Source organism: Malaclemys terrapin, chromosome 3 (genome assembly GCF_027887155.1).
Source record: "Malaclemys terrapin pileata isolate rMalTer1 chromosome 3, rMalTer1.hap1, whole genome shotgun sequence".
Lineage (NCBI taxonomy): Eukaryota > Metazoa > Chordata > Testudines > Emydidae > Malaclemys > Malaclemys terrapin.
Window position 1 is genome coordinate 69795631 of NC_071507.1, and position 27827 is coordinate 69823457.

At 43.0% G+C, this 27827-nt stretch overlaps 1 protein-coding gene across 1 annotated transcript in view; it reads right to left on the reverse strand.

Annotated features, from left to right (window-relative positions):
- Positions 1-27827, reverse strand: part of KIF26B (kinesin family member 26B) — a 421406-nt gene that overhangs the window by 72001 nt on the left and 321578 nt on the right. Inside the window, exons 6-10 of the mRNA XM_054023876.1 lie at positions 21779-21985; positions 19967-20060; positions 17509-17771; positions 13023-13206; positions 3706-3865 (exon numbers count right to left, since the gene is read on the reverse strand). Coding sequence (XP_053879851.1) covers positions 3706-3865; positions 13023-13206; positions 17509-17771; positions 19967-20060; positions 21779-21985 — 908 coding nt within the window. The remainder of the gene's footprint in view (positions 1-3705; positions 3866-13022; positions 13207-17508; positions 17772-19966; positions 20061-21778; positions 21986-27827) is intronic.

The window sequence follows — 27827 nt, forward strand, 5'->3', positions numbered from 1 at the left end:
TGAATCTTTATACTTTTTATGCAACTATTTTACATTCAAGCAAAGGAAACAATCCTCTCCCACTCTTCTGAGGGAGATATTCATAATGTCAGAACAAGGGGACACTGATGAAATTGAAAGGCAATATATTTAAAACTGATAGAGGGAAATAATATCTTTCACCCAATGCATAATTAGCTGGAACTCATTGCCACAGATATCATGGAGGCCAAGAGCTTAGTAAGATTTTTGAAAGGACTAGATATTTATATGGATAATGAGAAAACTCAGAGTTACATTAAATTGGATAATATGGGATATATATTCATACTTCAGAGCACAAACGGATCATTAAATACATGTGGTGGTCTATTATGAGGATTCTCGCACCTTCCTCTGAAGCACCCAGAACTGAGCAGGATCAGAGGCAAGATACCAGGTATCTGATCTGATTTGAGAATTCCTACATTGCTATGTTAATCTACACGAACTGAGTTTATGCTGCAGTTAATAACAGTCTGTGTTATTGCTTCCAATCTGTTTTTCTTTGGCAAGAGAATCCGCTTCCAACTCCCTGGCTTCCAAAATTCCATAGCCTCATGGAGATGAAGAAACATTCAAAGCATATTTAGGCACTAGGAAATATTTTTTCATGAAGACTGCAGACACAAGGCCATGTTTGTCCCTCAGATAAACATGCACATTGCACTGAAGTCAATGTCACTGAGCTTGCTTACCCCAGCTATAAATTTGGACCATTGTTTTTCACACTTCATCTTGCAAACATGGGGCTTGATGCAGCATTGAATGGAAGTTGAGGGCTCTCAGCACTTTACAGTGTGGAGAATGGACTTGCTTCACTGAGAGAAATGAAGATCATTTGTCATTATCTGATCTAAGTTGTGTGGTAAGATGTGGCATAAGCCTGTTATGAGATTTTACAGTACATTGGGGTTCCCAAGAAACCATCTGGAGTATATTGATAGATTGCCATATAAATACCAATTGCTGTTTAATAACACAAATACTAATAGGATGCTTTGTCTGTGTGCTGTTTTATGGACATTTGCTGAGTCCACAAACAGCACCACACTGTCACATAAGAAAACGCGTGTTAATATTACAGTACCATTTGCAAGTCGTAGTTCACACATATTTAGGCTCACAGCTTACCCTAAATAAACAATGAAATAATGTGTGATCCCAAAGAAAGGTAAAACCTCTAAGTTAAACAGGCTAGACTGGAGCACGCAGAGTGAGAGACAGCTCTAGGAAAGGGGTGTTGTTAAGACACACCATTTGAAGGGGAGAGGGAGGGGAGTGAATGTACAGGTTATAACACCCTTTAGAACAGTGCAATCCACTCCCTATGATGCACCGGGGACATGCCTCCTCGCCTCACCTTTCCACTCTGGGGCAATTGCGTTCTTGCTAGGGCATGGAATCACTCTCCCAAGCACAGGGACTCCAATTTCCCTATCTGTTCAATGGGGTGTGCAAGGGGGGGGAAGCTCCTTCCACTTTCCCACCTCCCCTGCCAGAGCTACAGGCAATCTGGCCCAAAATATGTTAGCGTGTATTCCAATATGAAATTTAAAAGGCTCCTTGGAAAGTATTTTAAGAGGGCTGTGTCTCATTGACAGCTGGCAAACCATTTATACTTTTCTTTTATCAACAGATTCTGGAGGAAATGCAGAACAAGGAGGAGCTTTAGCTGCTTTTCACTAGATAAACACAAACATGAACAAGTGTGCTGGCACCTCTGAGTCTATGTAAACCCTAAAGAAGTACAGTATAACAGCTGGGAATCACTGCAATGAGAGCCTGCCAGAGCAGCAAGTAAAAGGCACTTTTGCTGTTGCCTTTCTCCTAGGCACGCATTGCCAAGAAAGACAGCTGTTGCATTTGGTAACTATTTTACGTATCTATAGCCCTAGCCTAGGGAACATGACTAACGAACACCCTCTACCAGTCCTTCAGCCTGCCTTCCTTTCAACCCACAAACATCGACAAGAAAGGTGATCTATTTTTCAAGCATATTTTATGCTTATGACATACAAGCAATTTTCACATCAGAGCTAGGCAAATGCTCCACAAGATGTTCCATGAATATTCAATGATATTTTTAGGAGAGTTCATTTGGCCCTTTTGAGTGTGAGTTCTGGTAACATGACTATTTGTGAAAAGCAGATTTTAAGTTCTCACAGCCAAATAATCATGGGAAACAAATGTTATATTAGCTTTTCAAACCAATTTCACAACCAGGAACCTGATTACTGGAGTTATGATCATCCAAGCCAGGAAGAAACACAAAGCCATTTAACCTATGTGACCAGTTACAGTTAAACTTGAATTTTGAATTTCCAATATCAAGACAAAAATAAATAAAACTTGAGAATAACTTAAAATCATGAATAAATTTGCAAAAAGAATGATCTGTTTGTGGTCTCTGGACCGTAAGAAACGTGAAATTCATGGAATGAATTATTTGTTATGAATAGCTCATACAACTTTCCCTGATACATCCTCCCCCCCGACCCTCTTCAATGTTTCCTTCATGAATGGCAACATTCATCCAGACTCCACAGTATAGGATGTTGACTAGACGATTAGTCTTTGCTCATGACGCTAAGACCTGGGAGCTCTAGACGCTGCTACCTATGCTTTATGTGCTGTACTAAGAAAGCCACGTGATTCACAAAGTCAGAATCATTTAGGATATGGATAAGGAGTCTGTGTGACTGCAAACTAATGAATCCAAACTTGCTCTCAGACTCGCAGACATGACAAATGGCTGGAGACAATGATGAAGAAAAATGAGGACAAAACATATCCTCTATGTACACATTTCCTCTGATTTCCCAGAAGCTAGCTGCAGCAGCACAGGTGAGTTGTCTGGCATGACAAATGGAATGCATCTTTTTTGCAAGCTGATAAGGTGACACTCAGATTCACACAAGACTAGAAAAAAGTCAAGAAACTTCTGAAACGCAGTAACTAAACCTTGTAACAATGTTGCATTTTCAGTATGATGCATGTTTTACCTACTAAGAGAACCTAAAATCCACTTTGGAAATAGAAAATCATATGAGTTCCAGCTTGCAGTATCCTCCAAATTGTTCCATAAGGGGAGCAAAGTTTGTCCCTGTGGAACAAACAGGGAGTTTGGCATTCTAACGCCTCAGATGCATTGAGATGGCCGCAAATCTTCGAGCACCTCTGGAGACCAGGACCACTGCACCAATTTTCAGTCCCTTGGGTCTCCACGTCAACGTGGCTCTGTCCCTACTGGCTGTTATCTTTGAAACCACCACCACCCTTCTTGGGGGGGGGGGGGGGGATGTGAGGATTCACTCAGTGGGATCTGCTTCAAGAAAAATATAATGTTGACCAGGTCAGAATTGTCTTATATGTAGGGAACCCAAACTTGTGCAAGCACCATGTGCCAATGAGATGGAGAAACTCTGCCCTGATCATTGGAGGCACAAGGTTCAGAACTGAAATCTCTCTGCTCCGTCTAGATGGCAGCTATCATACAGCCACTGAGCCCTATACACATTTTTCCATTTACTTCAAAGGGTGCTGGATCTGGCCCATAGTTTTCTATCATTCATTTCTCCATCCTTCCTGAGCACTGCTATTCAACTCCACCACAAAAACAAACAGCTAACACCACAGAAAGGCACTCATCACCACCCACTATGCCTAACATAGAATATCACTTACTTGTATGGGATGTGTTTGCTGCCGTTGACGAGGGCAAGGATGACATTGCCGAGTGCTGACAGCGAAAGACAGAGCCCGGAGCCTCCCTCTCGATTTTTGCTGAGCACTTTCACACAGCTACCCAGGTCAATGAGATGTAAGCGGCTGCGACCTCCGGACACTGCCATAAATGAAGATCGGAAAGAAGGAGAGCAGTTAGCATCATGCCTCTGATGAGTTACTCTAAATGCAGCTCCAGGAAAGAGAGCTTCCCCCGAAAGCAAAAGGCATTGCTCATTAAGGGGAAACAGTTCAGAAACCCCATTTCAGTAATGTGAGCAGTAACAAACGGTAGGAGTCCTGTTAACTCATTTCCACCACCCACAGCTGTACATTGTTGTTCATTGCTGACCTGTTTAAAAATTGCCGGCATTAACAGTACTCACAACTCCTGCAGGCTTCACTCTGTAGGAGTCACTGTTGTGCCATTTTTTTTTAGTGTGATTCCTCTAGTCCAGCGGTTCTCAAACTTCATTGCACCGCGACCCCCTCCTGACAACAAAAATTACTACATGAACCCAGAAGAGGGGGCCGAAGCCTAAGGGAAGGGAAAGGAAAGCTGCTCCAGGGATTCTGCCCTGGGTAGGGAGGGCATGTAACCTCAGTCCCCCTGCCCATAGTGTTGTCCTGCAAGCAGCCCTGCAGCAAGCCACTGAAAAAAACAATTCACAGTTGCTGCTGACAGTCACAGAGCAGCTGCTCTCTGTTGAGCGCCGTTTCTGGTCCCGTGAAACAAGCACTGACTGGTGGGACTGCATCGTTTTGCAGGTATGGGATGATGAGCAGTGGCCGCAGAACTTTCGAATGCAGAAGGCCACCTTCCAGGAACTTTGTTCAGAGCTTTCCCTTGCCCTGCAGTTCAGCATCACAAAAATGAGAGCTGCTCTGACAGTGGAGAAGCGAGTGGCGATCGCTATTTGGAAGCTTGCAACGCCAGACAGTTACCGGTCAGTGGGGAATCAATTTGGAGTAGGTAAATCAACCGTTCTCCAACTGTGCAGGGCCATTAATTGACTTCTGCTACCAGGGCCGGCTCCAGGCACCAGGCAACCGAGCACGTGCTTGGGGCGGCACCTGGTAAGGATTGTATGAAAGTTTCCTAGAGATATCCATGGAGGATTCCCGGGCTATCCCAGTCCACATAAACAGTCTTTTCTGGGGGCCACCTTCTGCGTAGCTGGAGTGGCCTCTTGTAAGCAGAGAACCACAGCACCTCGCTTTTTCTTAACAGTAAACATGCAATAAAACCAAATGTGTGTGCCCGCTAAAGTTTAACTGGACTTTGATTGTAACTGTAGACCAGAGGTGCCTTCCCCAGCATCACGGTCAGCCACTGTGATGTCCTGCGACCCACAGGGCTCCAAGGTTAAAAATATTTCCTGGCTCTTGGGGAGAATGGATCCACTGCTTGCCTGTCTACTGTTCGCCTCATCATCATCATCCACCATATCATCCTCCTTGTTGTCTCTAGACTCACACACCTGTGAGGTGTCCACATTGCTTGTGGGGGTGCTGGTATGGTCACCCCCGGAAATTGCATGCAGCTCGTTGTAGAACTGGCATGTGTGGGGTTCAGCACCTGAATGACCGTTCGCCTCCCTTGCCTTCTGGTACGCTTCGCAAAGTTCTTTTATTTTCACACAACACTGCTGCGTGTCCCTCGTGTAGCCCTTCTCCCCCCATTCCACGAATGATCTTTGCACAAATGTCAGCATTTTCTCTGCTGGATCGGAGCTCTGCCTGCACAGACTCTTCTCCCCACTCAGTGATGAGATCCACCACCTCCTGTGCAGACCAGGCTGGAGTGTGTTTGGGGCGTGGAGTCTCCATGATCAGCTGTGCTCAAGCTGGCACGCTCCCAATGCTGATCAAACAGGAAATAGGAAACCAAAAATTCCCGGGGCTTTAGCAGGGGAGGGGCTGTTTCCTGTGTACCTGGCTGCAGTGCAGCAGAGTTGAGAATGATCTCCAGAGCGGTCACAAATGAGCATTGTGTGACACCACCTGAAGGCCAATTAAGTCAAATTACACCACGCTGCATCTGCACTACATCGCAGTTGAATTAAGCGTTACGCCTCTCACAGAGGTGGATTACAGAAGTCAACATTAGAGGTGACTTAGGTTGGTGTAAAGGACCCAGTAGTGTAGACACAAACATTAACAGGTTGACTTAAGGCGACTTCCTTTGACCTAACTTTTTAGTGTAGACCAGGCCTAACAAACAAATTGCATGGACTTTGGGAGTACAGATGGAAGGAAGGAAGGAGAGGTCAAATTTTGGCTCTACCAGTGTTAACAGTACTCCTTTAAACTGTAATTCTACCCTGAAAAGTAAATCTGTAAAAGCAGCATTGTACAGTTTCAGCACTTATTGTGCCATGCTGATTTCCTATATGTTCAGTTTACAAGTTGGAAGATGCATTTTTAACCTGTCAACTTCAAGTAGAGTTTGCAGGGCTAAGTTCTTTACAACACAGGTATCACCGCCAGTGATAATGGTTCTGCAGCCAAATTATGACCATATTTGCATTTGTGTAATCCCATAGTCTTCAATTTAAACTCTCAATTGCTCCTATATAAACACATTAATCTCCAATACAGCATACAAGTGTAACTGAGGCTATGAGCTCTCTTGTAAGTGATGATGCACAGGGAGAAAGGAACCTAGCTTGACTTTCCCAGGTGAGTATGAAGGACTTGTGGTTCTAAAAGTAACACCTTTTCGCTAGTAAAATGAGCAGAATTGATATGGAGTAATCAAGACACAAGCAGGGAACCACTGCCAGTTTTACAGAATCACTTTTCAGGATAGAGCCGCATTTTAAAGTACCATTAAAAGAACTGTTTACAGTCAGATTATTTTCATAAATATTGTCCCTGTTATATGTCAGTGGTTCAAGGTGAGGAGTTGTATTTTGTACTAATTAGTGAACTGTTATATTGTAAAGCCTGCAGCAAACATGGAAATAGTAACCCTGCCATTTCAGATACCATTTGATAAATGGACTTGCAGCAGGCTTCGTGAATGAATGCAGTATATAGGGAAGGTGTGGTGCCTGCAGCTTGAGGAACTGTGGGACTGTGCGTGATTACTACAGAGAAGGGCAACATTTTTCATATGAATATTTTATTCAATGACAAATGTCATTTCAGGTCTACAGAAATTATTCATGAATTCAGATCAAATTCAATAAATAGTTTAGGCCAAAAAATGAAAACAAATTTAAAAAAAAATCAAAACATTTTGTTTCGACATCTTTGAAACAAAAATGCTTTGACTTTTTGACTTTTTGTTTCAAAACAACATTTTGTTTTGAACTTTAGCTACATTTATTTAAAAACAAACAAACAAACAAACAAAAAGGGTAAAAACACTTAAGAATGAGACCAACCCCCCTCCCCAAAATTCCTCTTGGGTCAAACAGATTGAATCAAAGACTGAATTTTTAGCTGTAGTATGTCAATCAAGACCTAATCACTATTGCTCTGACTTGTTATTTTGATTCAATGAAAGGCATGGGGGTTGATTAAAAAGGAATGGCTGGCTCATTGGATTTATGGTAGACATGGAGAAAATGTAATACCTTTGTGATGGGATCCTTTTAGAAAGAACAAAGTTATCAGTGCAGCAGCATCCAGAAGAGGTCCGTGGTTAAAAATGAAAGTAAAAATGGCCACCAATGGAAAAATGGACAGTTACCGCTTTCATGAGAAAAGGAGAGGATTTGAAGTGCATGTGGAAAGGCTGCAGCAATATTTTTATGCCAATGGCACTGAGCATTGTTCTGAATGGTTGATCAACAGACATTTTCTTTCCTGAAAGTTGTTTCCATTAAATATTGGCTGATATGAACTACGAGGACTTGACTGAAGTGCTTATGAATCACTTTATACCCCAAGCAGACATCCTAGGTGCAAGATGTACAATTCACTTCAGAAAACACAGAGAAGGAGAAAATGTATCTGATTTTTGGCTTGTCCTAAATTGCTGTTCACAGCCTGTCATTCTGGGAGCCATCTGTCATGAGAGTTATGTATGTAGACCCAAAAATCCAGAACTAAGAACTGTGTCACAGAAAGAAACTTAACCTTAGTATCTACTGCTGCTTTGAGTCCATCCAGAGAAATGCACAGCTATTTGAGAGAGCCCCTCTATGTATCATGCAAAGAAAGGAAGGAAATCTCAGCCCACAAGTGCAGGAGTCACTACACCAGGAGGACATCAGAAAGATGGATGGATCCATGTATTTATTATCCGTTGTTTGGAAACATCACATCAACCAGAGCTGTGTTTCATCAATAAGCTGAAGTTCAGGTGCTGTGGTATGAGGACATGCAGCCTAGGCTTGTATGTACCACAGCGGAGAAAGGAATTCAGCAAAAGGAAATCATTTTCACCTAAAAACATAGAACAGCATTTCAGCTATGTGAATGGAGAGTGGACTCCTACAAAATCTCTGTGCAACTCCCTTTGGAATTTGCTAGTTCCGAGAACACTGAACTGAGCCTCTTTGAGTCCTACCCTCTGAACTACAGCAACAATGGCTCCAGAACCTCTAGACACCATTTCCCAGTCTGCACAGGAATGGGGGCAGGGACAGGGACACAATAGATGGGAAATTCCTACAAAAGCCAATGGGGAGCTTCGGATAGAGTGGTTTATATGAACAGTTTGCTGAGCCAAGGACTGCACAGTCCATAAGAAAGATCGTTTTGGTTAATGTAATCCAACACACTTTTTCACACAGTGTATGAGAGACTGTATCCTTATTCTTGTTGGGTTTTTTTTTCCACTTTGTCAGTGGAAAGTGATGACTATGGAATATAAGAGTAATGCCCAAAAGTTCACAGCTTCAGATTCTGGTTGAATTTCACTGATCGCCACCAAGGAAAAGTGAAAATGACAAGTTTGATGATTTGAAGTTAATTTTGGTGGCCAGATTTGGACCAAGGTACTGAAATTAGTCAAACTGAACCCTGTAGTAGTCACTGTATTATGCCACGTGTCATCTATGGAAGTCAGCTACTGAGCCTTGGTGAAGATTATGCATTGATATTGCTGAGAAGAATCAATGGCATGTGTTTAGTTGCTGCCAATGATTATTCCAAGTGGCCAGACCTGGCACACAGGACAAACACTTCTGGTACTCATACCACTGGGCACTGGGAATATGTTTCCTGCATATGGTTAGCCTGAAGAGAGAGTTTCAGATAAACAGGCTAAGATTGTTACTGAGGAACTTCAGTTTTTTCTCAAGAGAAATTCAGATACATGTAAAGATCAGCTGCTCGTCACCCAGTAGCAAGTGGGCCAGCAGAACATTCTGTGCAGAAACTTAAGAGAATCAGCAAGTCAAAACAAGACTTGTTTTTAGGCTGACAGCACCACTCACTCAATCTGGGATCTGAAGTTCTCCATTCTGCATGCTTTTTACCACCAAAAATTCTGCAATCCAAAGTTAGGTGGCAGTTTTTGCTGAAGATGAGATAAGGTGAATACCATAAGATTTCATTGTCCATGGCCAGCTTGACGCTGCAGTACTGACACTTAAAAAAAACAACAACACTTGTAAAATCGCAGGCATAATTCCATTGATTTCAATGGCACTGTGCCTGCATCTGACATTAATTACTTCTGGCCTATCATGAATCAGGACTGTAGGTAAGTATAGTATCAAACTGTCATTTTTACAATCACTTTTCTGAACACAACCAAACTTAAAGTCTTTGATCTTTGACTCACTAGAAGCTGCCTTTTTTTCCCCCTATTGGTTGAACCAACACTACTATCTTGCCATTGTTTTCTAAAAACTGCTTCACTACAGCAAACTAGGCTCTGATCATCACTAGGAGTCCTTTCCTAGCCTAACCCTCTCCCCACAAAATGCACACTCCTCCAATCATCAACTAGATCTGACCTCTTTGGCTTAATAGGTCACCCAGATATGGAAACATTCTGTCAGGGTGTTATGGCCTGAAAGCAAAACCTACCTACAACTAGGGAATGATGCATCTCCCATTATAAATCTATGGGATCATGTAATCTTTTAGAAGTAGTCATTAAAGCCATCAGGAAACAATACATTTTACTCCACAGCTCTTTTTAAAATTGTATTTGAAAACAGGTTGTGTGTGTGCACATGTAAAAAGCATGGAGTATTAAATGACTTTAACGGTAATGCCCTCAAAACCAGTCCACTTCCTTCCTAACAACCAGATAGTTTGAGCATTCACAGTCTTCCTTTCCAATGCAGGGTGGTTAATTAATAAACCTTTAATTAATTGAGTTTTGGCTGCCAATTCCACAGGGGTTATTACTTAAACACATGCAATCTCCACTTTCATTTAAGCAACTGTAGCTCTTACATTTTAAATACAGTACAGTATATTTGAATACACTGCATTCAAACTTTAGGCATAAATATGGCAATGATGTCCATTCTTTGGACATCTTAGATTGTAGTCTGCTCACCATCACAAATTGTCTGTAGAGACTACACAAGCTGAAATATTCACGATCTCTGCAGTGCTATTTAGGCCCACAAGAAATATACATTAGAGAGGAATTTTTTTGACAAAATTTTGTCATAAGAAAATGCCAATTTAACAAAACCAAAACTTTTCACAGGAAAGAGTCAATTCTGATAATTTTTTCAAAGCTACAATGTTTTTAAAAAGTTTTGAAATTGTCAAAACATTTTGTTTCAACATTTTTGAAACAAAAAATAATTTTTCTAGTTTGAAACGACTTCTCATTTCAAAATGTAAGCTAATTATAGTAAAAATAAATCAAATAAAAGAGGTCAAAATTGAAACAAAATGTTTCAAAGTTATCGAAACAAGACATTGCAATTGATCTGAACTTAAATTCCCCCCCCCCAATTTTGGTTGGCGATAATTTGAGATTGACTTTTCATCCTGATTCAGGATGGGAATGTTTTTTGATATCCTGACATTTTTTTGGAACACAGGAAAATCTTTACCGCTTTGCTCCACTAAACATATTGTAATGAACCTTCTGGCTCTTTATTGGATGCTATGTTAGTATCCAGTGCAACATTCAGCCAGTAGAGGGCTTCATAATCCCTTTCCTGTTCTGGATGAATAGGGCCCTTCCAAATTCACGGTCCATTTTGGTCAATTTCACTGTCATAGGATTTTTTAAATTGTAAATTTCATGATTTCAGCTATTTAAATCTGAAATTTCACGGTGGTGTAATTGTAGGGGTCCTGACCCAAAAAAGACTTGTGGGGGGGTCGCAAGGTTATTGTAGGGGGGTTACGGTATTGCTACCCTTACTTCTGCTCTGCTGCTGGCAGTGGTGCTGCTGTCAGAGCTGGGCGGCCGGAGAGCGGCAGCTGCTGGCTGGGAGTCAGCTCTGAAAGCAGAGCCGCTGCCAGCAGCAGCACAGAAGTAAGAGTGGCCTGGTATGGCATTGCCACCCTTACTTCTGCGCTACTGCTGGCGGGGTGCTGCCTTCAGAGCTGGGAACCCAGCCAACAGCCACTGCTCTCCAGCCGCCCAGCTCTGAAGGCAGCGCAGAAGTAAGGGTGGCAATACTGCAACCCTCTAAAATAACTTTTTGCGACCCCCCTGCAACTCCCTTTTGGGTCAGGACCCCAATTTGAGAAATCCTGGTCTCCCCCGTGAAATCTGTATAGTATAGAATAAAAGCCCATGAAAGACCAGACTTCATGGGGGGAGACCAGATTTCACAGTCTGTGATGCATTTTTCATGGCCGTGAATTTGGTAGGGTCCTATAGATGGAATACTGGCAGAGGTTAAAGAGGACCTGGGCTCAGGAGGGAGCTGGAGGTTAGCTATGAGCAAGAGCAACCAGGAGCTGGCTGCAGAGAGAAGTATGGACAGCTTGGGAGCTGGGACTGAAGGGCAGAAAGCCAGAATGGGAGCAGCCCGTTGCTTGGAAGGGGGACAGTGTTAGTGATGGATACCAAGCAACGGGCTGCAAAGGTGGGGGTGGTTTGTATGGATGGGTCAGAACAAGATAACGGGTCGGACAAAAAGGACTGGACTCTGACCAGTATGCTGTTGGCTCTAATGCGAGTACTCCTGGCACTAGGCCCAAGTAGCCCTACCGTCATTCCCTGTACTGTTCGGCCCCCCAGGGGCTAGATTGGGAGCTGCTGGATGTTGTGTTTACTATCTTTTGTTCGTAACTCAAGACCACAGCGCCACAGGTAACTGCAATATTTGTTTCTGGCAGCCCGAGTAAAGCAACCCTGTATTCATTGTATGGCAAGCGTTTATGGGAACCCAAAGGGTCTAGTGCTGGGAATGGCTACAGTGTTTGCTTCTGAGCATGTGGGACAGCTGGCACGTTGCCATGCCAGTATGTTACAGCATTCACAGCGACTTCCTGCTCTGGGGACTGCTACAATATGTGCAACAGACTCTCCTACAATAGTTTTGAAGCATTTTTGTCTTCTTGGTCCTTGGCTTTCCCCAGACAGAAATGCCTTTGTAAAAGCTCTCAGAACCTCTCTTAAGGGCTAATTCTGTAACAATGAAAACAAACAGGTTTGCAATTTATTAAAAAAAACCAACCAAACAAAAACAGGTCCAGAGCCAGAAGTTCTTAGTCCCTCAAAATCAATGGGAATTTTTCCTGAGGAAGTACTGAGTGAGAATTATTGTTTTTATTTATCATTTGTATTAGAGTAGTGCTACCAAACAAGAGCATGTCCTCATGGTGCCAGGCACTGTACAAACACATAGCAAGAGGCAGTCCTTGAGTCAAAGAATTCACAATCTAAATATTATTTGTTTTACAATAGTGCCTAGAAGCTCTGAGATGTTGACCTTATTGTGCTGGGCACTATAGAAACATATAAGAAGAAACAATCCCTGCCCTGCAGAGTTTATCAGTCTACACGGACATGATAGAGAAAGTAGTAGTATTATCCTCAATTGAGGCTATCCCCTACTGATGAAAAGAACCTTCAGTTTCCATGGTCTTTTGATCCTTTGCTTCTGTGCTGAGGCTCACAGCAAGGGGTGATAATTAAGGCCAAGTCTGATGGTGTTTTTCATTTAGATGTATAGACCTGTCCACTAATTCACACCACAAAGGCAACTGAACAGCCAACAGATAACAACTTCTCGTCACGAATGACTTGGGCTCTGTTAGCATTTTCAATGGAGCGATGCTAATCAGCTAATGTATACCAGGAGACAATTTGGCCCCTAGTCTTTTCAAGGACACCAGTTTATAGAATTGCATGTGGTGAGGACACAGAAGAAAACGGAATGACTTACTGCCACCTTTGCCGCTCTTCTCCATTCGGTATTGGTAGATGTGCAGAGTGAAGAGCATGTGCGAGTTCCTGTGGTCCTCCTCATCACAGTCTCGCTGGTTGCTTCGGCGGGAGGCTATCGCTGCATCGAGGAAGAAGGCAGCCTTCTCCGCAGTGGGGGCACGGAGCTCACTCTGGTTTTGAAGCTGAAAGGCAACACAGGGGAAAGCAAATAAAGAAGCTCTGTTGGGTGGATTTCAGCACTAGCAGGTAACATTCTTGGTGCCCTGAAGTCTAAGCACAGCTAAATGCACTAGGGACATAGGATTGTGATACTGGATCAGATCCGCTGCGTGCCCCCCCCCCCCCGCCAGCGCGGCAGGGGAGGGCGCCGCGCAATCCCCGACCGGCCGGAGCGCCGGGGGGAGGGCGGCGAGCCCACCGCGGCTCTGCTCTCCCCGGCGGCCAGAGCGCCGGGAGGAGGGCGGAGAGCCCCCGGCGGCCAGAGCACCGGGAGGAGGGCGGAGAGCCCAGCCGGGGCTCTCCACTCTCCCCAGCGGCCAGAGCGCCGGGAGGAGGGCGGAGAGCCCCCGGCGGCCAGAGCGCCGGGAGGAGGGCGGAGAGCCCGGCCGAGGCTCTCCGCTCTCCCCGGCGGCCAGAGCGCCAGTGGCCAGAGCGCCGGGGGGAGGGCGGCGAGCCCGGCCGAGGCTCTCTGCTCTCCCCGGCGGCCAGAGCACCGGGAGGAGGGCGGAGAGCCCAGCCGGGGCTCTCCACTCTCCCCAGCGGCCAGAGCGCCGGGAGGAGGGCGGAGAGCCCCCGGCGGCCAGAGCGCCGGGAGGAGGGCGGAGAGCCCGGCCGAGGCTCTCCGCTCTCCCCGGCGGCCAGAGCGCCAGTGGCCAGAGCGCCGGGGGGAGGGCGGCGAGCCCGGCCGAGGCTCTCTGCTCTCCCCGGCGGCCAGAGTGCTGGGAGCAGGGCGGAGAGCCCGCCGCAGCTCTCCGCCCTCCCCGGTGGCCAGAGTGCCGAGGGGAGGGCGGAGAGCCCCCGGCGGCCAGAGCGCCGCGGGGAGGGCGGCGAGCCCAGTCGCGGCCCTGCTCTCGGGCCGGAGCGCCCTGCCGCGCCGCCCCCCTCCAGGCGCCGCCCCAAGCACATGCTTGGTGGGCTGGTGCCTGGAGCCGGCCCTTCCCAGGGTTCAGCTGTCCTGTCAATGAGCTTGGCCAGTACCAGATGCTTCAGAAGATAGATTGCCATGTCCAGGTTTTTGCCTGAGAATATACAGCTGTACCTTTGGCTGCAGTTCTATGAAAATCTAAGGACTAGACGTACTCCTAGGGGGATGGAAGGATACGTGTAAGTGTCTATGTTGCATTACTTTCCTAAACCTTAAGCCGCGTATTATATCACATTACCTTGGACTTGCAGTTGGTTTTTAAGCACCACCGTTTGCAGTTCATTGCCATTCAGTTTCAGAGCTGTCAGTTAACAGGCATTACTACTGTGTTTGCGCTGCTAAAGTGGGATTACTGCGTTATCCCCTTTTGAGATTTAACACAGAAATGAACCACTGTAGCAGAGATATAAATTCATGTGTCTTTTTATACACATTGTACATGCCCAGGTCCTCGTTCTTGCTTTTCTCTGCACTTAGGCCCCAAAAATGTCCACGAGGAGGCTTTGCATTGGCTGCAGCCCGTGTTTAAAACAACAACAACAAAAGAACATGACACTTCTCAGTCACATTGATGGAAGCAGGGATCACTAATGGGCACAAGGTTCCTCTACGTATTCAGTTTGTTTTTAAAAAAAGAAAACCCAAATGTCACATGGAAGTGCTGTTTTTGCATCTCCCTGGATGTGACAACCTAGAGGCTTGCTAATATCAGCGAGGGAATCACAGTGTGGAGAAGTTAGAACTATTGAGTGGATGCCTCCCGGTACCTGTGCTACAGTCTGTGAAGGGACCAAGCAAAGGAGGGTTGGGTCTCCCCTATTCAGGGGTTGCCAGGGTTGCCCTGACTTGTGCTTCCCACTGCAATAGCACCTACAGGCCTTGCAACAGCAGGGAACAACTGGTTCAGGCTCTCAACATGCCAGGGGGAATTCTGAGCTGGACTGCCCTTCAGAGAGGCACAATATATCCCAGAGCTCTCCAGAATGCTCCCTTCTCTGTACCTGGCCAGCTCTGCTGACTGGGGCAGATGGGCAGGCACAGGGCTATGGCTTGTGTGCCAGGGACTGAGGAGGGAGCAGTCCCTGCACTCTGGGAAACCAAAAGTCTGTAGACTGTACTCAGCCCTTGTGAGAGGTGGAGGAAGAACACAAAGGAGAGGAAGCACCCTTGTGTTTTCCCCCACAAGCTGGTCAAAGGCAATCCATTGGACGAAGCACATGTCACGTACATACAATCGCATTTGCTGGACCTCAGTCACAGTCTTCAGAGTTGGGAATGTAAACTGCTCTTCTCTCTCCAAAATGATAGTGTTTGCCCGTGCCCAGCTTGCTCTGTATCAGTGACCTCTCTTCATTATTTACCTCTCCTCCTATTTTTGTGTCATCTGCAAACTTTATCAGTGATGATTTTATGTTTTCTTTCAAGTCATTGATAAAAATGTTAAATAGCATTGGGATAAGAACTGACCCTGCATGACCCCACTGGAAACACACCCGCTAGATGACGATTCCCTGTTTACAATTACATTTTGAGACCTATCAGTTAGCTAGTTTTTAATCCATGCCCTGTTAATTTTTAATAATTGTCCATATACTCATGATGGCATTGGTGTTGGTAATACACAGAGCTGGTCCACAGACTACAGGGAAGGCCTGTTTGTCTGAGAGGTTTAAATACACTGACAAGTTTCCTTTTTCAGCCCTTACTATGAGTGCAGCCCAGGAGTAAGTTCCGCTTCTAAAAGAGAGGGAACCCAAATAAAGGGTGAATAAAGTCATTAGAAGGCTAGAATCCGCCTAACCAAGTCCCACTAATCTACTTGCTTTCTTACTAACGCATATTTTCTCAGTTGGTGCAGAGCACAGTTTGTGGTAGATCTATATTAAAACAACCTCACCTTGTAAGCAACAAGATAATCTTCAAAACCATATACACTAAACTCCGATTAAGAATAATATGACATATAGGAATTATGTTGCTGATTTTGTACATATATTAATAGAACATTTTACCTTCTTTTCCTCTGAGTATATCAAGCATTAATTCAGTTGTGTTGTATGAAGCTGTGAAACCTTTAGGCCCTTATTTTCTACATACTGCACTTTGATAGTTGGGATTGACAATACTGTACATCATCCTGTGGTCCTGCTTCTGCTGTCCCCACTCTCTAAGGTGATTGGTGCCCTGAGGCTGCTAGGTGCTCAGAGACTGTAATTGTGCCTTGTCGTGGATTTCCCCACAACTTGTGAGCTCACATGGGGACAAGGCCTGTTGCTGTGTATTTAGTAAAAGGAAAGAGTGGGCATTTTTTGTACCAACTAAGTAAAAGTAAAAAAGCCATAGACTTTCTAGTGGTTGCCCAGGAGGTAATATGAACTACTTAGGTGTTCCTGCTGACTCTCCACGCCTGAAGAGAGTTGGAGTTATTCTTGGCTTGCCCAGCTCTAACATTTATTTCTTGGCAACAATTAATAAGTAGCTATTAATACTTCCTACAACATTGCTAATGCTAATGTTATGAATAATGTAGTTTATAGAGAGATAAACAGCCATATAAATGGCTTCCAGCTATTTGTGCAATACTGTAAATATTTTAGCTTGTTGTTTTATAAAAGAGATCAGAGTTCTTCTCTTTTTTTAGGGGGGGTGAGGAGAAGGTGAATTTTGTTTGTTCTGAATGTTTTCAAATTTTATTGCAAACATCAACCCCTGCTCATCATCAGTCATATTGGAGGTACAAATATTGAGGCCAGGAAAGCAGATGGCCCCACAGCTGCAGGTCATAAAGTTCTTGTGTGTTTCAAAGTAAACACATTCAAGTCTGCAAAGTTTATGCTTCAAGTAGTTCTTGAATTTGAGTTCTACCATCTCAGTAGCTCAGAAAAATATCACTAGGCTTGGCAGAATTTGATTTAATTGTTTTGATAATTTTGATGAATAATATCAAGGTTTAAGCATATTTTAATTTTTATCAAATTAAATTTTCACAGTTACAGGAAATTGGGGAGGGTCGGATAATAATTATTTAAATGACAGTAGACATTGAGAATCAAAAAGTTAAAGCTTTATAACTGTTAAATCAAATATTGCCAGCATCACATCAAAATAGACAAGTAAATATCCTTAAACCAAACTCGAATAAGTTCTCAAGAAGCATTTTTCTTACTTTGTCTATCTGGAAAGTTCAGTTATCATGGATGGAAATATTTTTATCACTTTTGTGTGTATGGAGCAATTGAGGTTTACCAGCATTTACTGATGAAAATCTAATCCTTTCAAGCCTATATATCACATTGCTAGAGTTTAGTTTCCATTTAAAATAAATCTTAAATTCATTCACCTGCATGCCACAGATTGGGTCCTCACAAAGGTAGACACCTGGGGACTGACCATCCTGCAGGCTGCCTGTAGCTACTTCTGACAGTAAGTCCCTCAGATTTTCTTCTTTCCCCCACACTTCCACTGCAGAGATCCGGACTGAGAAGCGGGCCCCCGTCTTCTCTTTCCGTTCATTAATCAGCTTGAAGAGCCATGAGATGGCGCAGGGGATTATGCCTAGGTTCTGCATGGAATCATCTTTTCCAATCATGGTGTATGACTTTCCTGTCAGGTAGGAGGGAGGGGAGAAAAAAAAACTAAATTACACTCAGTGCATCCAGAGCTTTCTGTCAAGTGACATTATTCTGCACAGGCTCAGGAAAACCATTTCCTTTACTAAAGACAGACAGACAGACGGAAAGAAAGGACAAATGACAGCATTTAAAACTGGTAGGCTAGAACCAGAGCTGTGATCCATTTCTCTGCATCATTCTGCCACTGTAAAGGGGCTGAAAAACAGCCAGATCTTCCTAGATGAAGATTCCCCTAACATTCACGGAATCCTTAGCTGGGATATAGCTGGCTCCTACACCACTCTGCAGCCAACAGTGTAGAGGGCATGTCGGGTAGGGTGGAGGGTGGGCGAATGTCATGTGCTCCAACAATCCCTAGTTTGGAAATGATCTCCTGGTGGGAGGAATGTTACTAGCCAGCATACTTTAGAGCAACCCCTAGATGGTTCTATAGGATGCTGGGGCTGGAAATGCATAGAGCTGGCCCCGGGATCAGGGAGCTGCAGCTGGCTCTTTTCTGCATTTCCCACGCCCCCCTTAGCTACACTCAGCAGAAGCTAGGCATATCCGATCATCTGGTCCAGAGGTGGTCCCACGATGTGGAGTTTGGATCCAGATCAAAACGTTCCCTAAGTTTGGTGTTCTCTGGAACCAGGATTTTGGTGCAGACCTGTCTCTGTTTAAAACATCTGTTAATTAAAAGCATGCATACAGTATTATCTTACTCTGTTTTCTGTATTACTTCAAATAATACACATAGTTAAGTTTTCAGAATCTTTCTCATTTATAGCTCTTTCTATAGCTGACACATGAACGATATTGATATGCACACATTTTAGACAATTTCTCGTGGCTTTTTTTCTTACCTTATTTCATTTCATGAATTATGGACATAAGTGGAATCTAATGTTAAGAAGATTAGTGCAGCAAGATATTTTTAGACTTTACAACTCTTTGTGAAACTGTCTGTGTGTCTCTGTAGCAGAGGGAATGGTGGAGAAGGCAGTTAATGAAGCAGCTGCACATTGACAGCTAATGCTTTATACTTTATCTCAGTCTAGATTAGATAATTTAAAAACGTGAAAATCGGGAGGCAGAGTTGGCCAATTGGTAGGACACTCGATTGGGAGCATGGACTCTATAGCTGGCATTGCCTCACTTACTCTCTGGCCTTAAGCAAGACATGAAGGCCTGAGACTTCAAGTATTCATCAATTCTGGGTGCCTCCATTTTGGATGCAACTTGAGACAACCAGTGCCTGACAGAGAACTGTACGTCTTCATTGCCTGAAGAATGGAAGTTTCCTTGAAGTGTTTTTTTTACATGGTAGAACTGCGTGGGATCACTTTCCAGGCAGTAATAAAGGTGGCAAAGTTGTTGCCATTAAAGAGTCAGCGTTTCCCAACAGATACCTCTAGATACAGATGAGCAGTACATAAAATTACGTTAGAATTTTAGTGTCTTCTAAAAGAATCTTGTTTTGATGACACTCTTTTTGTCATCATTGAAAGTTCTGATCATGCAAATGGTTGCAGAAGCAAATTATTGGCTAGTCACTGAAGATTCAATTAATGATGAAATAGAATTTGTTTCAGGCAGAAAAGAAAGTGGTTTATAATGGGTAGGTCATCCACCAAAGAACAGCAAAAAACATCATGCGATTTAGGCACCCAGCCTCAATGCTTACATTTTGAATCACAAACATCGAATACTTGAAGGAATATAGTCAGTTTGTAGCAGCCCATAAGACTGCAATCATTGCACAGATTTCTAATGCTGAATATATTCATAAAAATTGTAGATTACTATGGGATAATTCATTAATCACCAAATTATTATTATTACTATTACTTCCACTGCAGTAGTGCCTAAGGACAACAGGCAGGGCTCAGAACTCCATTGTACAAAGTACTGAACAAACACACACAAAGGCAGCCCATGCTGCTGAGACCTCACAATCTAGGAATTAGACAATATGCAACAATGGAATAAATGGACAAAAGAGAAAGGAGGACCAGGTAGGGAAAAGACACGTGCATGACTGGGGTGTTCCAATTTCATACACATAATAGTGCACTGAACACAGGCAGTTTAGAAGCGGTTGTTTTCCTTAACCTAAAATAAAAATCATTTAAGACTTGAAGTAGAAACTTTGCAGTTTGAGTAAGGAAATGTAACAATACCAACCCAGTTTCGCATGGCCAAAGCAGAACACGCAGCCGTCTGCCCCATTCACCACTGACTGGATCACCTCAGCCACCGTCCCAGCACACACTTCAGCCTGCCATTGGTAGAACAGGATTGACAAAGATATTTAATAATAAAAAAAATTAATAGAACATCATAGAATATTAATGGCTGTGACAGCACCAAAATGTCATTGCTGATTTCCAGTAGTATGGCGTTGTCTCTAAGGGCCCAAACTCACATGCCTGACATATGTGAGTTGCCCCATTGAAGTTAATGAGACTACTCACGTGAGTAAGGTGATTAGGACTTGGTTCTGAGACAATTAAATGCCCTTTGTGGAAGCCCTAGTCCATTTGCTTCAGCACGAGGTGCTGAAACTTCATTATCCTTGTAAAAGTTCTGTATGTTGAGAAATGGCAGATGGCTCTTTTATTCTAAACAGACTTCGCACCTGCTAAGCAGAGGTGGGTGAAATGTGCATAATGGAAGAGGAGAGGCTCATTATTTGGTAAAGCTGGATGTAAAATAGGATTCACTTGGCCTTTTTTTGTTTACCTTTTTTCTTTAAAAAATTGCATTTTTTCAACCATTTTTGCTGTTGTTTAGCAATTTATGGCCAGAATTTTGGATGCAGTGAAAGTGTTACAATTCTGCTGTCAGGTGGGTTGGAGAGTTTGTGCGGGGGGTGGGTGGGAGTCTATGAACGAGATACACACCCTTTTGTCTTGTCTTCACTAGGAAATATTTTCTAAAATTTCCCACCTTTGCTTTGAATCTCCACAGCTGTTAGCAATTGTAGGAGCCCTAATGAAGACAAGATGCTGGTAGCCGGCGGTGTTTTAAGCACCTTGTCATACAGATTCACCCTGAGCAGGTTTAGATAACACAAGCAGACACCCAGACCCCTGTCTAAACTATTCTATTCCACTTCTTACACTGTGCCCATCAGCTGGAGCTCAGCCAGTAGTAGCAACATTTAGGATTTTTAGGGAAAATTTCCTACTGTAGATAAGACCTTGGTGGTTGCTTCTCCATTGGTCCAGTTTACAGACATTTTGTTACTCTATTGTTTTCTAATCCATAATTAATATTACCACTAATTATTTATATATCTGTGGTAAAGCCTGTCTCTTCTTATACTGAACTGGGTGGCAAAACCCCACATAAATATTCCTCAACTTCTTAATGAGTTGAGGATAGAATGTAGGATTAGCCACCTTCACATTATTGACTTGCAACACTGATATGATCAACATGAGCACTAACCAAAAAACCGTTGAAAGGGTACCATCAAATACTTCTATCTGGTGTTTATTCACAGGCTAGGCAACATTTTATATCACTGGTATGGTTTATTGCACATGAAATGCAAAAGATTAAAGCAGGGGTTCTCAAACTTCTTTGCGCCATGACCCCCTTCAGACAACAAAAATTAATACACGGCCCCAGGAGGGGGGGACTGAAGCCTTAGCCTGCCCAATCCCTGCCACCCTGGATTTGGGGGCTAAAGCTAGCCTAAATCTAAGCTAGCCCTGGCGACCCCATTAAAATGAGGTCCTGACCCACTTTGGGGTCCTGACCCAGAGTTTGAGAACCACTGGATTAAAGCAAAGCTGATCATCATATTATAGAGATTTGATTTAATATATTTGTCACAATACTGCTGGTATCTATGGACCAAATTAATCCCTGATCTAGCTCCAGTGAAATCTCTGAAATTACAGCAGGGATGAATTTGCCTCTTGGGCACACTTGTGCTAACTGGAAAACATCTTAGATCCTTGTTAGTCCAAGTCATACATTGCCTACCTGAGATGCATCTTGGGGGAAAACTGCATCAAATGCAAACATCTTGGGGGGAACCTGATTGCCCCTTTTCTGGAAGGTGTTCTGGCCTCCACAGGACAATGGGTCATACAGAGTAATTTGCTTCTTACGGGGATCAACCTTTAAGAAAGAGCTGGATTCAGACGTATCCCTGGCAAGGGTGGAACAAATGCGCACCATGACTTTCACCTGTCAGCAAACACAGAAAGAAAACCACATTTAATTAGAGCATTAAATATACTAGAGTTTAGGATTTTTTAAATGGGCTTTCAAATTTCAATGAGCCAAATCATTCTTGCTTTACTCAAGCCAGTGGGACCACTGAGGTCAATAGACATCTAAGTGTTTGTAAAGGAAGCAGGATTTGGCCTAAAGTGCACAATTAATAAGGCCGAGAACCCGCTCTCTCTTGCCTTAATGGTCAACTTGTGTATTTAATAATTACCGGGCACATCAATGTATTTTAATGTCTCTGTTACTCTAGTACAAAGGTATTACATCACCTTTTTTGTCTTGTGATTCACGTAAATAGAAAATTAACTGCATCCTGGTAGACCAATTAAGCAAACCAAAAGGTAATCTAGGCTGCTAAGCTATCGAGGCTGATGCTGTTTCTATGAAGACGACTGATCAATAAAGCAAGCACATAAAAGCTAGAGCTGTAATTTACACCTTTTAATTTCTAATCCAAATGCCGACATGAAATGCCCAGTTCGTAGTGTCATCAAAGAGTTGTGAAAGAGCCTAGTTTTAATGGTCAGCTTTTGAAATTATCTCCAAGGGTCTGGAATGTAATAAGCGTTAAAGGATGTGTTAAAACACGTTCGCTCACAACCCATTAGATGAGTACATAACAAGGTGTTATTTCTATGACTAAGATACATCTCTGTGGGATGTAATGAGGTTATTCAGTATCCTTAACCAAACTTGTAAGCAATTTACATATAAGCAAAACCACTGATAATTCAACACAGCTTTGGTCCCTTCAGTAATTTTACTATTATTTGGCACATGACTTTTTAAACTTTGTAGGATACATTCCCCATCTTTGTCAACTCCAGTGTATTTCCTTTCAAGTCACAGCTGTGTTGTTTTGTCCGGAAGCAGACTGACTTCAAGACGACAACCAGACAGAACTTAATGGTTAAAAGCTTCTGAATTATGTCAGTCGTATCAAACACACAAGTTTGGACAAGTGGCAGTGCATTAAGTGGTGTCCTCATCATAGCGTGAAAGCATAACTACTGTTAACATTATGAAAGTGGCATATATGCCTCAAGAGAAGACTATTTCCAAATTTTGAGGCAAATTACAGTTTCTTTCTCTCTGCAATGCAAACAGAGCAATTTCATGCAAATTACCATCTGAATATAGTCTGTGTGCACAAGAGGGGAATGGACCCAATGCCAAATGCTCCTCTCCCCATTTGGGATGGCACTCCTTGTGGATGGGGATCCCCCTTCACGGTGGCACTAGCCCTCCAAACTGAGAGGAGATTAAATCAGAAGCTTGGTGAGTTCAAACTCACTGGGACAAATTCATCCTTGCTATAACTCCACTGACAGTGGAATTACACCAGGCATTAACGTAGTCCATTCAGTATTTGTGTGTTCCCTTCTGCGTACACCCATGCTTAAAAGAGGTGATTTGGCCCGAAATCTCTTATCATGAGAAAACAATTTGATCATTAGACAGGGAGTCTGGTTAAGACTGTACACAGGCTTTCTGTTCTGTGTTCCACTACCAATTAAGGTAAAGCAGAGAAACATTGCTGGAGTGTGGAAGGTTCTGGTCTCATTTATTCAGCCTCACTGTTTGTTTCACTTTCCTTCCCAATCCCTAATTTAAGAAGCCTTTTTTGTTATGCCTTCCCACTTTCCATATTGTGTTAAAGGCATTCTGTTCAGCTCTGCCATAGGTAGGCGGAGCTACCATTGAAGAAAGTGGGAGTTACACCCACTGGAGCTCTAGGGCTGAATTTGGCTCAATATAATTAATTTATAGCAGATGCAATTCTCCAGGCAGTTCAGCGAGAGATCACCAGTCAAGTCAATGGGGGAGGGTGGTAGCACAGCAAGAAGTCCCTAGCAGGGCAAGAAAACAAAAGAGCCAATATAAACCTTTAACAGTTTTCCTGCTTGCATCTTGCTCCCTGTTTGCTTTCTCTGCAGTGTCCTATATTTTTAAACGGATGCCAACATTTGGAGCATGAGATTGATCTGCTGGAAATCAAACTGACATAACACTGTAAATAAAAATAAACTGCCTGATGCGCTTTTAAAATCTATTTTTTCTGTGTGTTCAGGTGGTGTATTTGAGTGCTATCAACCCACATCCTGCAAACTCCTGATCACTTCATGCAGGGAGCAGAACTGACTGAATACACCCCAGGACTGATTCTAATCTCAATTACACCGGTTTTACACCAGTGTAACTCCCTTAGCTGCAGTGGAGTTACTCCTGATTTACACCTGTATAAGTGAAATCAGAATTAGGCCCATTTTGTCTCATTGCTGAATTAACATAACTGACCGTTCTATTCTCCAGCAAATGTTTCTGCTCTTTGGATGGCAGAAGTTTCAGGAGCCAGGTTTCTCTCTCACTGGCGTAAAAAGCCAGTGTAGCTGAAATTATAAAATTTACTATCATTAGTGGCAAATATGCTGAATAAATCGCCATCACGAGTTCATCAGGAGTGACCCCAAAGATAGATAGCATAAATTATTTGCTTACTAGTTCCTGGCCTTCTGGTATATGTGAGCTTTATTCTGTACATGTGAGGTGAGATGACGACACTATGCTGCAATGTACATTGATATTTCCAGCGCATTGGTCTTTCATTTGTTTTGAAGAAGAGACTGAGAATTTTCTATTGGTCCAAGTGAAGAATGATTATGTTGACCAGAGCATTCTGGATTGTAACCCCAGTTAAGAGACGGTGTAATGACTGTAGGCAAATCACTGTGCCCTTGTCAACTTAGTAGATGCCCACTATAAACCAGATGCAAGGACTTCCAGATTCTGATCTCACGTGACTGAAAATCAGACGCAGCTCCACTAATGTCAACTGGAGTGGGTCAAAACTGCTGTAAGAGCTAATTAGACCCAAAATGTCTTAGCTGACCTTTCTTGTATGATGAAATGGCAAAGAGGAGGTGTTTAAAAATTGTCTAAGACTATGAAAAAGTGGATCAACTTCACATCATTATTTTCCATATGAATTTAAACAGTTTTCTTCCAAATAGTATACACCGTATGGAAAGGTAATATTTATATTAGTTTCCAAAAGTAAATATTCCTTGAATTAAACATGGGAGCTGTCCCTTCGACCATTAATCTACAATGTCACTTAGTGTGGCTTTTAGCAGATATTTTAAGGAGACACCACAGTTTCAGTCACCAAGTTGGAATGACTCTTTTGGAGACCTCTCTAAAAGGACTGTCTTCTCTGAAAAAAGACTAATAGAACATAGACAGGTTTTTATTAGACACAAATGCATTATGGGGCAAATCTAGACCTGGAAAAAGAAATGCAACTGTCATGGAAATCTCTTGGACAAAATGAATGTGAACAAAAATAGTGCTGTAAATTAAACACGGTGTATAACTGAGGTGAAAAGTGAGTGAGAGTAGTAACAAAGGGTTACCACTGATTTAGCATTTTGTAGGAGCCTGACTCTGCTCTCAATTACACCAGTTTCATCCCATTGTAACTCCCTTGACTTCAATTGAGTTATTCCTGCTTTACACCAAATTAATTGGAAGAAGAATTGAGCCCTAGGTGTGCAAAATAAGTATACTTTACAGTCTAAAGAGAGCTGCCATTGGGTATAGTTGAAGAAGGTATAAACAGAAAAGGTATAAGATACAGTAGAGGTAGCCTGCAAAATGGGGATATTGATATTTAGATTCACACATGTAATCCTGGTACTATATGCTAAGCACAGTAAAACATTACATCATATCCAGGTCCAAGGGATATTAGTATTTGGAGCAAACGGTTGGAGGTTAAGCATAAATGAGTGAGAGCCAGGAGATATGGGCTCTATTTCCGGATTTGCCAAAGACATGCAATGTGACCATAGACAGGAGCCCCTTGATCTCTGCTTCATTTCCCAATCTGTAAAATGGGTAAAATTACCACCTCCCTCACAGGAAAGTTGTATGGCTACATTCAATCAGATTGGTCAAGTGCTTTAAGGATTCTCAGATGGAAGGTGCTATTGAAGTGCAAATTATTATTACATATTCTAATTATTATCTATGTAACTTAATGGTGAAGATGTCACACAAGAAAATTCTCCAACTCTGGTTATGACAATAGTAAATCGAATTGACTACATCAGGCAGAACTGATGGAGCCACATGGCCCATTGAACTCCCATTTCACACGCAATTTATGAACAGGTAGGGGTGATGGGTTTAAAGCCAGTGCAGGACCATGCAATATACTACACCAGGGAAGCAGTATGAAAGAAGGTAGAACAGTAATTCATTCAGCTATGGGGATAGCTCCAGGAACCTAATGGTCTTAAAAGACTTTCAGTTCAATTTCAGGTTGAAGATCACAGCTGCTGCTCTGGGTAAGAGAGAATATAGTGCAGTTCATTTGAAGCCAGCTGAACAGTGGGGTTTAAGAACTTTAAAACTTTTTTGCTTTGCCTTGCAATTTAAATGAACTATAAATTGAGATTTTTCTCCTTAAAGGCAGGAAATTGGGTTTTTATGCTTCGCTTCCTGTGTGTCATTATTCCCTTAGTCCATTGCTACACTTCCCCACTAATCCCCTGTAATTAAAGGGTTTAGGATATACCACTTGTGATTTACAGGACCACTCAGACTGCCTGCTGAAGTTCTTATTTGAGTCCCAATAATTGTTCAGGTCCTTGGCAGCGTCAAGCTTCAGATACACCTTTCTGATTGTTTCCATATAACAGGAAAAAAAAAAAAGCAAGACACAAGAGCGTGCTCTTGGAATACATGCTATTGATAAAACAAACATTCTGGGTCAAATTTTGGTCTCATACCCATGTCAATCCAGATTAACTCAGTCTACTTACTCTGGATTTACATCAGTTTGTATGAGTTCAGAATGTGGCCCACTTTTTCTGTATTGTGAAGTTTCTTTGCCTAAACATAAGCCTTGCCTCCTAATATTGCACACTCCAGGGGCAGCAGCACCAGTGCTTGCAAACTTGAGCATTGACCCAAGCCCAATGATCGCAAGTGTGCATACAGGGCTTGATAGAAGCCCACTGAATTTAGTAGGAGTCCTTTAATTGATTTCAAGGGGGTTTGGGTCCAGCCTATAGGCCTTTATTGTGCTATTTCACCAGTTCTGCACTCTGTCATTGGCTTCAATGGTGTTACTCTTGATCTACATCGATGTAAGTGAAAGCAGAATCAAGCCCATACTGCTTAGGCTTTCATTACCAGGTCTTGTTTTAAATTGCAACACCACTTTTACGGCTGTATTTATATACTCTGGTCACCAGCATGAAAAAGTCACCATTTACCCACAGTTCCCGCTCAGTAGTGTCAGTCAGAGCACTGTCATTTTATGCATAGGGAAATAATTTTGTTATTTCTTTACCACTGTACAGTAGCTGTTAGTAAATGCAGATTTGTTAATGGTCACTACTGTCATTTAGGCTGACAGAACCTCACTTCCCAGCTTTCGCACTGTGCCCCAAAAACATGTTGATCTTGAACCAAGAGGAAAGAACTGGTTAACTGCAGGTTTTTTCCTCTGGTAAGCCCGTTTGGTGACCCACCATGGCCCTTTTCTTATGTTCTCAATCTGCACAGAAAAACAAAGCTTCTGTGAGTGCTGGAAACTACAACAGTCAGGTCCACAGGGGAAGGGGGAAAAAAAGCTAAACCGAGCCAGTGATCGGTCCCTCTCTCAAATGCCTGCCGGGGACTTGTGGATTCCTGGCAGTGAAGTACGGAACATGGGGTAGGTAAACTGCATAAAACACTAATAACCAGGAATGGACGCTGGAATAAGGGAACACAAGTCTTCAGAGAC